The following is a 14,653-nucleotide window of genomic DNA, read 5'->3' on the forward strand; positions in this document are numbered from 1 at the left end:
CAGGATGTGTCTGTGATTTAGTGACAGTATGTGTGAATGCATCATAGGTGCGTCATGGATGCATGCCATTTATGAACTTGCAAAAGACATTAAGCAAATAAACAAAAATTCTTTTGGAAAATGTTTTTTACAGTCAAAAGCGATTGACTGTACTTCTGTGAGCTAGTTAGTCTTATTCACGTTAACTTCAAGTGCCTACGTGATATGTTTGGCTTCCTGTTAATACATGCCATTTCTCTCAAGTCAAATGCATTTTATACAAAGCTAATTTAATAAGTACGGAGGTATTTCAATTTCAAACCTTATATCTCACAAACAAGCCCAAAAATGTGAAGGCCTAAATGTGAGAAACTCAAGATTTTAAGGCTTTAGTAATCAGGAGCCCTCAACCGAGGCATGTCTGATAGGCTGCTAGCATAGTTCTGAGACATTAGACTACACCAGTCAGTCAATCAATCAATTAACCAAGTAGATGTCTCTTGAAGATTTCTTGCTGCGATGTTGAACAGTTTTAACCAGAAGATTTCGTGCTGTGACGTTAAACAGTTTTAACCAGTTACGTACACTTCACAAAGTACTAAAACGCAAACATACGTGGCAGAGTTTTTTGTAACCTGCAGTGACCCTGTGCTCAAGCCAGGACTGCAGTGTTGCTCCATTGCACAGTACTTTCTTGGCTCCACAAACGTTTAGCATTAGGAAGCTTGCGTCACTGCAAAAGCTTCTGTGCCAGCAAAGAAATGTACAAACCACAGAACACAATGAGAAGTTCACCCGGTTTAGTTGAGTGCAGTGTCACAAAATGTCACTGACGTAGTGCTTGGGCTCAGCTTCATTGTGATATTTGTTTTGACGGCAGTGACACTAAGATGTATATGTGAAAGTTGACACTATTTGTCGAACTTCTTTTTTGCTGTAGTTGAGCTATTTGTAAGTGACGTATGCATCATCTTACGAGCATTACATGTAGTCCGTATCAGTTTTTGGTCATACACTGTTGTAACTGGCCGCAGTGGACTTGCAGAATGAGCCATTTTGTTTTCATGCATTCTTGTTGGGATGTTTAGTGGGTGCGTTGTGTTTTTCTGAATGACAATGGCTTTTCTGGCCACAGATTTGCAGCTTTTAATTGTGATATATAAGGCTCAACAACCACACGGAAATTCTGTAATGTGTTAACAAAGCATAAGTTGTGCTTTGGATGCATCTGTTTTCAGCTTTGTATGTTCACTGTGTTGAGAGGAATAAACATTGCTTTTGACAGTCTTATAAAGACATTTGAAATGTTACATTTGCATGTCTGTGTATAGTAGGCATGAATTTCATTGTTGATGTTTTGGTTTGCACTGGCTAAATAAGAAAATGTGCGTTCAACAGGCAGACCACAAGGCCTGGGGAATTTTCATTGTTTGCATCACATTAATGCCGAGGTTGTGCCGGGGATTACCATGTTTCCAAATTATGAAGATGCATTTCTGGCATCAACCAAATTTTAAACCATGAATCATGACAGATGATGCAGTTATGCTATTTGAAAAGGTCAGCATTACTTTCGTAGGGAATTATTAATTTAATATGGTAGCGTACATTTACTAATTTGCATTCCAATTAATTAGAGCAAACATCACTTGGCAAATGAACTGGTCAGCGTTAAGGTCGCGTCTTGGATAGCAAAAGCCACAAGACTAGCACGTGCTTTCAAAACATCTATCCCCACGCCTGCTACATGATATGTTGATGCTCCCGGTGTCATCCTAAAGAGTCTTCGAAGAATGTTTAGGAACATGATTATGCAAAACACCACTGTATTGACGTGCCCTGGAGACCATCGTCTTCTACTGGCTAATGCAGCGTGAACCATAATGTGACCATTTCGACTGTTCAGGTATTTGGTTTACCCGCTAATTGAGAAAGTTGAACTTTTCTTCACAAAAGCAATGCTGGCATCTTCAAATAACCAATCAGCAGAGGCTTCTAGAACACTGCATTCTGCTGCTGATGATCTTTTAAAAAATTTGGTGCACATAATCTGAAGCGCTCGATGTAGTGAAGACATTGCAATTGCCAAGCATCAAGTTTCACTTTACCAACGTGTGACCTAGTTTATGAATCATATTAATGGGGACTGGGGCAAAACATACAAGAAACTTGCAGTTGTGCTTCCTCTTTCACGAGTCAGTGCTTTTGACTAATACTAATATGCCATCGAAGTGCACTTGACCAGAAAATCAGGCCCATCATTCTATTGTATGAAAAATGTTCCATTGTTCATTGTTCATAGAAGGGTGCTCGTGGACCTTGCTTTTGGACACTGTGTTTTCCTGATTTCTTTGGTTTTTTAGAGGGGGGTTGAGATGGGGTCAGTGTTGTGTAAAGTATGATCTGTTTGTAACAAACTCCTGTATGTTTTGTTTGTTTTTTAAAAAAATAAACACACAGCACCCGTCCAGCTGCCAAGGGACCTGACCTTAAGGCAGCTGCAGTCCTCGAGCGGCGGCCATCACAGAGGTGGAAGCGGCGGCAAGCAACGCAAGTTTATCTGCGAATACTGCCCATACACAAGCGACTATAGGTGAGTGTAAAAAAAAGGAGCGTTTCTTCGATTCAGTTAAGTTGATTGTTATTCATTTAGTAGCAGGTAGACTAGTACCATGGCATGCCTGAAACTAAAAAAATGCTTGTCTACATAGGTTTAAGTGCACATTAAAGAAACTGAAGCGTTCAAAATTAATCGGAAGTCCCCCACTACGGTTCACCTGACAATCATACTGAGGTTTTGGCACGTGAAACTTGAGAATTTAAATGTGAACCTATCGATGCAGGCAGCTGACCAGCAAACCCGCGCATACAACCTAAAGGCATAAGATCTGTTAAAAGTCATAATCCAAGTCTGACGACAATAAAGTTGTGTTCTCTCGCTGTGTAATGAACGAGAAGTGGCACAGTCTTCAAATCGGCTGCCTCTGAGTGCGTCATTTTGCTTTTCCTCTGTGAATCACACAGGGCCAAGCTGAATCGCCACATGCGGCTGCACACTGGCGAGCGGCCGTACCAGTGCGAGGTCTGCGGCCGAGCGTTCACACGCAAGGACCACCTGCAGAAGCACCTGCCTACCCACGACGGCCGCGTGCTCAAAGACAGCCTCTCGAGTGACCACCACCACCATAACAATAACGGCAACGGCACCTTAGCCAGCGCCGCTAGCTTCCTGGGCAGCCTGCTCAGTGCCACCTCCCAGCACCCCTACCGGTGCAAGCTGTGCGGCCGTGGCTTTATCCAGAAGCACCATTACGAGCGTCATGCTAAGACCCACGACGACCACTTTGTCGACTATTAGCTGCACCTCCCCAGCCTTTTCGTTCAGTAACAACGGCTTTGCCGAGGCTGTGCTCATAGCCTCCATAGAGTGCTCATAGAGATGCGTCAGGTCCGTTCGTTACTGTGCAAGCTGGCACCCACAGTGGAGCAACCAGTACTAATGCTGTGCCACTAACGGGCACTCTGGTTGACTTCGAGTTTTTCAGTGAAGCCAATGACCTCAATTGGGAATACGCTGAGCTGACACTAAAGCCGGTTTCGTGCCAGTGCGAAATGCAGACAGTGCAAAATGTAGTGCGATGAAGAACTCAGCGATATTCCGCATTTCTAGAGATGAGTTGCCCTTGTTTACTTGACTATGGATTAGTATAAATTCATAGTTTGTGCTGAAACTGCCCAATGTGGACAACATAGCTTAGTGCAATCATTTGCAGACACTCACAAGCTGGGTTGTATCAGGTTTTGTGGCTTTGATGATGGATGGCAGTTAAAGCATTTGTCTTATAGGCCTAGATTAGAGAGAGGCGAAGGCTGCCAGGGGAGTGTAATTGCATCCCAGAAGCATGTTCTTAACTCCATTGATGACTGGCTTAGCAGCTGGCTACAGTTGGCTCGTCTTGAAGAGGCTGTTTGCTTTGCGGCTGGCCGCTGCTGCTTACCTTGTCTCTATGAAAGAGCCAGGACGAAGTGCAATCTTGTGAATACTGCTGCCTCCAATCCAGCTTTGTACAGCGCATCCTTTAAGAAATGGGAATCTTGCTAGCAGACTGGTGCTGTTCTTAATGTTTGCGTGCCCAGTGATTGTGTGGCGAGCTTGTCAGGCCCAGTTGAATTGTGTTTATTGTGACTTGACTTGATGTTGTGTGTGTGTGACTCAATTTCAATGGCCCACCGCTAGATCTTTATGCAGTTCTCTGAAGCTTGGCTTTTCTGGAGTACAAAGAGGCGCAAATATCGCCCCTATTAATTATGGATTCATCAAGCAATGGGGGCGGGCGCTCTTTTGTCGCACTTGTCTGTGCAATGCAATGCCACTAGTCAAACACAAAAAAAAATGCAGTTTTAAAATCGCGGTGCAATTTTATCTCGTATCGTGCCATGCACTAACACTTTCGCTAACTCCTAATGAGTTTTTAAACGTGTTCCAAGCACATTGCTCAACCAGTTCTGGAATTATAGTTGAATGCTGTTGAGCACCAGTCATGTTTATGGGCAGCTTGCAAAGGATTTCTCTTCATATAAATGCGGAGATTGTTTTTCTGCAAATGAATTCTTAATTCACCATCACTAAATTGCCTCACGGTGTCTCTAGAAGTGAGAGAGAAGAAATCTGTGAAGGAACACAAGTGCAAAACAGTTTTGTTGGTGCTATTAAGAAGGCCTTCATAATGGATTCTGGAATGGGTTTAAGCAGTGCAAAAAGTGTTCCATGTACATTTATTTACTTCTGTTCAAAAGTCTGAAAGTGTCTTGATAGGAAACATATTAAACTACGCAGTGCAACCACTTGTAACGTGTACTTTCAGTTGGCTGCCTCAGACTAAGCTACATTAAGAACTACAATTCGGATTTTTGTTGTTTCAAGCCAGCGTGATGTTGAACCCAGTGCAATGTTGAAGATCTTCACTCTGCAAATGTAGTTATTTCACGGCACTCTTTCTTTCACAGTGGCACCGTTTTTTCCGTTGCCTCACAGCCTGCAAATCCTGTTGCATGAGTGTTAAATAGAACACGTTATGTTTAACTGAATTTTCAAAGGTTCTATACATCTTACACGCGTATACAATCTTTGCTTTGATGGCAATCTCAGTACCAGTAATCTGTTGATAATAGCGAGAAAGAGTTTCTGACAATCCGATGATATTGATAGAGTATTGATATTTTGTAGTGCAAAAATTTCGTTGGGTACAAATGCGTCACTGCAGCCAAACGTTTTATCGCGTTTCGCGTCAGTTTATTGTAAAGACAGTGAACCAGAACGTAGCTTCATGTGCTGAAGGAGATTGCACCTGAACTGTTCACAGTGAATCGGAAGCATTCACAAGCCACTCGAGGTGCTCAGTGCCACATCATTTGGGGTTTCATTCTATGGGCGCTTCGTAGGCATTTCTGATCTCGATTCGTGAGGTACGATACTTCACTCGCGTGACAATCTCGTTTTAGTACAGGCCATGGTCATCTGATCAGCAGTATGTAATGTCGAGGTGTGAAGGCAATCTGTTTAAAAAAGATGTCACTGACGATACTACGGATAAACTTGTTAGCGAAAACACTTAATCGCAGAGAACATCCTCATGACTAGTAACTATACGCATGACTTTCACAAAATTGCAATCATGGTCATCTATCTGTGTGTTACGGTTTAACACGAAGCCACTTGTTTTCTTTTTGTTCAATCACATTGAAACATACAAGCTGTCATTTCTTTTGCGGTCATTTCACCTTTTCAGAATTGAAATTTGAGTAAGTTCTGTATAGACTTAAGATTTCCGATTCTCTTTATTTGATTCTTTAATCTCAGGGTGAAGTCAGAAGGACGAGAGCTCTCAATGACTTCTGAAGTTTCAGTTTCATTATTTGTTATTTACTGTAAAGTGCAGTGATTTTCCTTTTTAATACTGCTTGCAAAGAGTGCAATCGTGTATTTTGTTTTTGTTGTTACATTTGAAATCTATCTCTTTTCCTTTTTTTGTTGTTATCGCGAAGCTGCGATACTTGTCACTTAGCTGCGCTCACGTGGTGCCATATTTATTTAACTTGTTGTTATCTAATAGTCAGCATGTGCAGGCAGCACAAAAAATATGTTAATGATGCAGGCCAGCTAATCCCACGACGAGTTGTTACTTCATGTCTTTTTATTTCGTCGCTGTGTTTTCCAAAATGTTCTAAAAGCCAAAGTCCTTGTTAGTTTCGGCCGAGCGGTCTTTCGTGGTCGAGAAGGCGTGCGAGCCAGCGTCTCTCACGTCGTACCATCATCGCAAACTTCATGCAATCTCGTGTCATCAAGCCGTTGTTTCAGAGCCTTGCCAGGTTCCCACACTCGTTTTCCTCTTTTTTACATGCATGTTAATTTTACATAGTTTCAGCTTTCTGAAAAAAAAAGGAAAGAAAGAATTAGGTGTTTCCTTCTATTTATTGTTTCATTGTAGTTCTGAAAGAACTTGAGGCTGTGTCGTGTTGATTTGCTAGTTTGCATCAAGAGACCCTTTTCTATCGTTCGATAGCCTGAAACCTGACAATCCTTTTAGAAAGTTATAGTACAGTACGGCTCGCGAGTGTTCTCACAAACATACCTCCAGCCTCTGCTCACCTTGGATCTCGAGCCTGTCTGCTAGCAGAGTAGTATAACTGCTCTACTTACAATACAAACTGGTGCTAATGCTTGCTTTTCATTTCTTTTGTGTAAGCTATCGCAATGCAGCCACATACTTATAGCTCGTTTGAAGTCAAGCTTTTCATAAGGAGCTAACATGCAGTGAATGTCAGTTGAGTCTAGCTTTACTGTGAATGTGAAAATTATCTGCTGCAACGATGCAACAGCTCCACGTGTTCAGAATTTCTTTTTTTCACTTATTTGGTTTTAGATTTTTTCGTCGCAACTCCCAACTATGGGTGGTCGCTTCGTTTACTTACTTATTTGACAGGCAACACTATGATTTTTGAAGAATCAAGCGCTCTTTGAAAAAAATAAAATGACGTGCGGTCTACCTGATTTGTGAAATTATCATTGAGACTTAAGAATCGATTTTCCCACTCAATGTCATTATTATTATATTTGATAGCCAAGCTCATTATTAAAATTGCACTACTCGGTGTCCTGTTGAAACTTGTACCGTTATAGACAAGCCAAAATGCAAACTGAAAAACGTTGAAAATGGGATGCGGTATCCCAATCATATAATGCGACATTGTAAAGCTTTGGTGTAAATATGTGTAAACTTGTAGCCGTGTTATGTGATGGTTGCAACTTTCTTTTTAACGTAAAACACTCTTGTCAACACATGCCAAAGCCCAGATAGACACTTGCACAGTGTAAAAGCTATTTATTCAAGAGAGATTAATATAATACAAGTTAAACGGTGTTCTTTTAGTGGAACCCTGTACAGTCTCGTCATACCAAGCTGTGCTGCATCGTTTTATCACGAGAATGTGTAGATAGCACAGATGGTTGTATAACATAACTATATACTAGTGTGCTAGGTTTGCTAGTGGAAGGGGAGAAAGAGAGAAGGAAACATTTATTATACGTCCCCTCGTAATCATATGTATCGTGACGTCAGCATGAATAGCCACTTTTCTGTAGCATGTCCGAAGACTGTGAGTGTGAATCTGTTCATCAAAAAATACGTGTGCGGGCTAGCTGCTCAGATCGATTTGCCCAGACGTTTCTGTAATATACCTCGATAGCTTTTCAAGCAATGCACTTGGTCTGTTATTACTGTGCTGCTACGTCAGTAAAGATAACTGATACTAAACTCAGGTTTCTTTAGCCTCCTTTTCTTTACTGAAGTTGCAGAGCCGAAAAAAAAAAAAGGAATACAGTGAAACGAGATAATCATTTAAGATAATCAATTGCGCAAGTTTTCAAATAATGTGCGCAGCTGTCGAACAAGCAGCTTCTTTCGGCATCTATTGTCCGTCTTTGTCGTAAAAAATAACCATTAAAGCAGGCATGTTTTACAGGTGGTGGAAACATTGACGGTTATATCTCTCTCGTCTTTGATAGACTCTTGCGAAACTTCTGAGTCGGCTTTCACCTAGAGTGGCAGAGCCTGCACTTTGGGAGAGAGGCACTCACACAAAGTACAGAAATGTGAACAGCTGCAATGGCAGTTACATTTGGTGGCATTGTTCAAACCAGAATGTGTTGAAATGTCATTTTCTTAATCTACTTATTGGCAGGTAGAAGTATAACATCAGAAAGTTTGTAGCACTACGACAATCTTATGCCAAAAAGAAATGTTGCTTAGCTCAGCGCCACTCATGGTGTGAGATATATACTTTTAGGCAGTAACAAATCGATCGCAGGTTGCATGAAAGGCACACTCGGCCAAATAAAGTAGCAGCAGACTGCACTTGTTGGACCGCTACTGACAATGACTTGCTATGTGCAGGATGATGCAACTTCCGAAACAAAAAATTTCTCCTCCCATTGCTATAAGAGCCGGTGTTTCACAGGAAATCAATTCACTAATAGAAGGGCACATGTCTAACTCAGCACGCCTGACCAGTTGTAGGGCACGCATGAAAACTTTGGTGCCCCTTTCTCTCTTGGCCAGCAACCTGCTTTTGCCGTGCGGCTCAGCTATTTTTGGTTTCTCCACAAAGAGCCAGCTGCTATAGGTATGGGAGACGAAACCTTTTTTGTCTGGCAATCGCACTGCCTTGCCAATAAACAGCCGGTCGGAAGAGCGTGTGCCATTGCTGCTTATTCTGGTCAGTCGCACCTTGCATGTCTACTCGCCTAAAGAGTACATGTGACCCTGTGGTGCCACTTCACCAGATGTCACCGCTAGTATTGATGTTCGTGTTTGTGAGGTAGTGTTCCAATAGGATGACAAACACTTAAAGATGTTTATACATACTGAAGTGCTCTGTTGAGGGTTTGTAAAGCATTCTTTACAATGGTTCACTACATTTGGTTGAGTAGTACTGCTGCAAAGGCTTTGTACATACCCCCAACAGCGTGCTGCGTACGTCGTATCTCTCTCGATGATCGGTTCGCGCCCGTTTCTGACATGTGCTGCCCACTTGAGCTCTGTCCATTCACGTCGAGTTTGTAGATTCTCGGGTGAAAGTTGCTCAATAAGTGTTTCCTTGCCTTATGTGCTAATGTACCAGTGTGCCACTATATCTCAGTGGAAATCTATTGAAGTGTATCTTACAGTGTTCCCACGTATTTTATATCTGTTTGTAAGTGTTGATGTATGTGTGTGAAAATGACCACAGCAGTCCATTACTTGTCAAAAGTTTGGAGTAGATATCATAACACCTTTCCCTTTTGGTCATGCTTATTTATTTTTCTTTGGTTTATTTACTTCAGTTCCTCTAGTCAAACCAGTGTACTAATCTTCAGAAGCATACGCAATAGAGATGCTTGGTTCATGACACGAGGGAAAATGGCACGCAGCGACAGGACATTTTTGCTGCTTCAAAGAATGAACATTTGGTTGTTAGTCAATGCCACTGTACGTCCCTTCACGTGTCCTGTTGTGCATTGTTTTCCCTCAACTATTGATCTTGGCAACTTTAACAAAAGGGACTTTCTAAGTTGTCGACTGGCTTCATGATGCAAAAATGCACATTTGGATAAATTCAGTGGTTTAGTTTGTACGATAGGTGTGTTTGGCATCGGTACTTTTTCAGTTATCTCTTGGAAGAGAAAGAATGCTGTGGTGCATGTGCAGCAGTCAAGAAAACAAGTGCAGCTTGCCAAGTAGACAGGCATTGCTGCCTGTCTGCGTAATTGCCTCCGAGGTCTCTTTTGCTTGTTTTTTTTTTTATTTGTGAGAAAAGAATAACATTCAGGGCTCCATAAGCAGATATCAAGGCTACTGCTGTCCACTGTCTTGGCTCACTTTCATAACTACCAAGGCTGGTTCGCAGTCAATTTTTCATTTATACCGAATCAAACAGAGAAGTGCCAATGCCTGCCTGAGGTGCCGTTGCACAGGCTAGACCATAGGAACCTCGCACTCAAAATTGAATTGCTGATGAGCCAGCGGCATACTTAAAAGATTTTCAAAGGGATAATTTCTCCAGTGACTGTGTAACTGCCAGCAAAGGTTTTAGTTGGTGGAAGCCACAGATAAGACTTCTTGCAGTTCAGACATTCAGCCTAACTTGAATTGAAAAGTGAACTTTTTATCGACCTCTTTTGTAGCAGTGCTGTTATATGTGCTGAACTATTACAAGCGCCAGCATGTGAGCACTGCAATTATGGCATCATGCCTTATCTGCACGCACCTGTAACAGTGCATACATTACGTCCTTTGGCTTTGCAATGTGAGCAGAAAGGTGAATGATGGTCAGATGCGCGAGCACTTATGGTGCCCCTGAATTTTTTGGCTGTTTACCGAAGCCACATGAAAATTCCGTATTTTTCTCCACACATCTTATCCGAAAACTTGTACATTTAGATGCGTGCACCCACTTCATTGGCAAGTAACCCGACAAAGAAAAATGAGCCCACAGTGGAAGATCGTACCAACAGCAGTTGAATATCGCGTATGCTTTTATTTGATCAACGCTTATGTTGATTGATATGAAAGGGTGCGCAAGGAAAATGCAAAGCGCAGGAAACATTGAGAAAGGAATGCTAGAATTTTAGCAAACTCGCTCCGAAGAAGATTCTCTTACATTTTGAAGCTTATGTTTAGCTTCTACTTGCTCAGGCATAACTCTAGTTTTGATGTTAACAACATTTATTAAATGTTGAATCTGTTCAATGAACTGTAATTGAGATATAAGAGCTCGCGCTTCTGCTTACGTAGAGAGAATTGGATTTAATGAGAGCAGCATAGATAGCAGGCTGGAACCGAAAGACAGTTGACACAGCACTGCACATTGTCGGCTTTTTTCTATTCAATTTCCGTGCTGTTCTCGTTCAAGACGTGCATTCACATTGTACATTTGTCTTTTCTGTCCATGTATTTTGTCGCAGATGAATTATGCATCCTTTCTTGTTTTGGTGCAGGGAATTCACATAAGGCTATGGTTTGGTTTTGACTGTGCTATGGTTTCGTGCTTTGTGTGTTGTGTTTCTAATAGAGGGTTTTGTCTTTTAAAGTGCTCACTGTATTGATTCCTGGGCTGTTATGGATGTGTGACCAGTATGGTGGTGAGATTTTGCCTTCCGGTGACTTTGGTTGTGGTTAACGCTACTGCTTTATTTTGGTCGGTGTGCGGCCCTTATGGTAAAAATAATGTGCAGGGAGTTTGCATGTTCAACCTATATCACTCGCACGTAACCACACTTGTTTGCCAACGTTTTCTTCATATACCTCTACAGAAATCAAGCTGCAGTTTTGTTTTGTTCTCTTTCGTTGCACTAAGTCATCGTTGTTTCCAACAGAGATAATATAAATGTTTGCCGCAGCTTTGCTTGAAAGCTGCAGTGTTTGTGAAACCTGATTATTTTGCAAATTCATAGCTTTGCATGAATAGATCTGGTGTGCAATTCCACTAGTCGATCACTAGAACCAAGCCACCAATACAGATTCAGAGATTTATTTTGCACGATACACAAGGCTGGCTATCTTAAGTGTGCTTTCTAGTTGTTCAGGAAGTCCACACTAGCAAATTTACATGCTGGATTAATTGTCGGGCAGTTCTGTAGCCCTTGTCCACTGCATTGGCTACCGAATATCTGCGAACAGAATTTGACACATTGGTTACGAAAGCCCTTTAACTTGACTAAATCTGTAATTTTAATTTCTGGAAGTCATTAGGCCATTTGTAGCTCTCATTAGTCTCCTGTTGACTACCCAGCAAAAATCTTGCACAAGTGGACTTTGCTAGGAAAAGTTCAAGCCAAGAACAGAATGAAGATAGCTAAATTTTAATGCTTGGCCAAATCTGCTTTTATTTGTGGCTGTACACTGCCGTGTGCACTTCGGAGAATGTGTCGAACGGCAAAATACAGTGTGTCTTAGTTTGGTGTGTCAGCATTTTGCTATAGTGCTTACTACTATATGTCGCATACATATGCAGAGTGATAAGGTAAGAATACTTGGAACTTTATCTTTTATGGCTCACTTTACATTTGTTGCTGGGTTTTCTTTGACTTGTATGTGGTGTGGAACTTGTGACATCCTTGCTTTCTATATTTTGCTTCTTTTTTTCTGTTTCTCTGCGTTCTCTCTATTCAAGTTCTTATGCTGCTTCGGAGAGCACATACAGAAAATAGTAGCTGTCCTTAGGAAGCTGCCTACATTATTCACATTCAACGAGTACTTAACGTGTGATGTACTTTATTCTTGTTGCATAGTGGACAAAAGACATCATTGTTCGCCTGCGTACCTTGTGAACTCTTTAAAACCTACATCTGTCGCAAAGAATTCATGCCTGTGAGGTTTTCTTGCCGTATCATTTCAGCATTGAAAACTAGGCAGATCCATAAGCCTATGTAATCGTAAACATTTTTTTTCCCGTGAAATGCCTAAGGTTAATGCAGTTATCAAACATATATCTTCAGGATTATCAGGGTAATGTTTCTTTATCTGGTACACTGGCAGTGTAGCCATGGTGACATTTTCCTCCCCCCCCCCCTTTTTTTTTTCTTAGCATAAAATTATTGGTCTAAAGCACTGTAAATGTGTTTGTGATCACGCATAGGTTTTACTGTGCTCGGAACAAAAGTAGAGTATAGTTCGCATCAAGTACGTAGGATATTCATTTTTTCAGTGCACGGATGTCACCGTGAGTGTTGTGTGTTGGCATAACGGAAAAGTGTAACATCACATATTTTTTTGTATTTATTGCAATAAACAATCAATTTCATGCACGATAATTGGGTTGCTGATTTTCTTCTCATTCTTATTTGTGCATAGTGCACCCGTGTTTCATAGAGCATGAACATGGCGAAGAAGTAGGCCATGCACCTGACTGCACGCTGTTCCAGTTACACAAAAAATGTGCTGAAGGTTTGCAATTTAGGCTGCTTGATACAACTGTTGGCGGGACTACTTCTACACCTTTGAAACACTACAAGGGGACCTGTACATTTCGATAAGTTGGATTGGATATATGAAGGAAAATAATTAGACAGTGCAACTTTTAACGTAGACAATAGACAAGAAAACACACACTAATGCGTATGTGTACCGACGTGTATGGACAAATGTACATACAGCAATAAACCAGCTGGCAGTGTGCAAATTGTAATGGTCCCTTGTCTACATCTAGGTCACGTGTTGTGCTGCTTTCCTATATTTAACTATGCACCAACTAGTCCGACAACGAGTTTTATTATTACGTACAGCAGTTTGTATGATCGCCTTGCTGTATCCAGTTTGTATCATGCTGTACGTAAGATTGTCTTTCCAAATGTGAAGCATAGATTTTCAGTTAATATCCTTAATTTTGTTAGTACGCACACAGGTATGTTAAGTACGCACACAGGTAAGCACACCGCGATGTTTTCAGCTTCGCCAACCATCATGCTTTAGAAAAACACGTTCACTCGTTAATCAAGCAAGTCACCAAGTAATTTGTGCCGTTTCAACGTTCAACGTTCCCACGGCCGCAGCATGCGCGGCTGGCAAAAAACGCGTCGACTCGAAACCGAAACTAACTTGCGCTGCGCTAGGCTATGGCCATATGGAGCTGTAGTCTGCATTCTTTTGAGATATCTTGATCGAGATAACACGAGCCTGAGCTTACGTGGAGACACGCATGTAATGCAATACGAGTGATATGTATGGTGGCACCGTTATCACCGAATCACGCCCCTCGGAGGCAGCAAACCACTTTCGCGACTGGTCGATACCGGGAAAAGCGCTGTGTGTTGCGTTGCCCCCAAGTTCGCGTGTTCCTGCGCCTGCGCCCATGCAATGATGATGCTTCTGCCGTCGACGTTGTGAATGCTTTGATGAGCCTCGTTCACTAGTTGATCGCGCAGTGGGAGGGCGCGAGTGCGGTGTTTCGAGCGCGGGCGGCTAGTGTGGAAACATATGGCTCTGCTGTGAGCCAACAATCCGGACCTCCTCGTGTCTCGTGACTCGTTCGTACACAACTACAGCGAGGATCCGCCAACTTTAACATCGAGTATTACTGCTGGGACAGGTTTCACACTCGACAATGTCGCTGCTCACCAAAGATGAAGAGACTACGAGCGAAACGCTGCTGTCGAAGAAACGCCGCACTTTTAGAGGTAAGAACGATGTGTTGGGTTCAACGCTGCATGTAAACCTCGATCAGCTGAGTCCTGTATCACGCGCGCACGCGCGCGTTAGCTCGATTGCCGGCGCCGATCGCTTAATTAAGCCGGTCCATATTGCAGAACTTTGCTCGATTTTCGCGATCGAAAAGGTTGCTTGTAGGTCACGATCCGCACGTAACACGGCTAATATGTCGTGTTTGGCACTTTCGGTTTCGCGTATGCCTTACATTTGACAGTTTAGTTGGGAGCGACATACACTGGCTGATGTATAACACCTGTTCAGTCATTAAATTTTGTTGCCAGCTGTGTAGCTACTCTGATGTGGTTTTGACGTGTATCACACAATACCTTACCAGCTTGCAATGTATTCCCCAGTCGCTTCACATCTGTCGTTACTTCGATCGCATAGGAGAACAAGTTGTAAACAGAAAGATCGAGAGAGATCAGCTAGTA

The 14,653-nt window shown here is 42.1% G+C and overlaps 1 protein-coding gene and 1 long non-coding RNA gene across 2 annotated transcripts in view; both read left to right on the top strand.

Annotated features, from left to right (window-relative positions):
* Positions 1-1,280: 1,280 nt before the first annotated feature.
* LOC119383103 (uncharacterized) lies at positions 1,281-12,829 on the top strand. Its single transcript, XR_005181613.2, has 2 exons — positions 1,281-2,572; positions 3,004-12,829. It is a non-coding gene; the product is annotated as an uncharacterized LOC119383103 (long non-coding RNA).
* Positions 12,830-13,740: 911 nt separating this feature from the next.
* LOC119383102 (putative inorganic phosphate cotransporter) overlaps positions 13,741-14,653 on the top strand; it is a 42,189-nt gene continuing 41,276 nt past the window's right edge. Inside the window, exon 1 of the mRNA XM_037651097.2 lies at positions 13,741-14,191. Within this exon, the coding sequence (XP_037507025.1) occupies positions 14,119-14,191 (73 nt within the window). The 5' untranslated portion in view covers positions 13,741-14,118. The remainder of the gene's footprint in view (positions 14,192-14,653) is intronic.

This window comes from Rhipicephalus sanguineus, chromosome 2, assembly GCF_013339695.2.
Source record: "Rhipicephalus sanguineus isolate Rsan-2018 chromosome 2, BIME_Rsan_1.4, whole genome shotgun sequence".
Classification (NCBI taxonomy): Eukaryota; Metazoa; Arthropoda; class Arachnida; order Ixodida; family Ixodidae; genus Rhipicephalus; species Rhipicephalus sanguineus.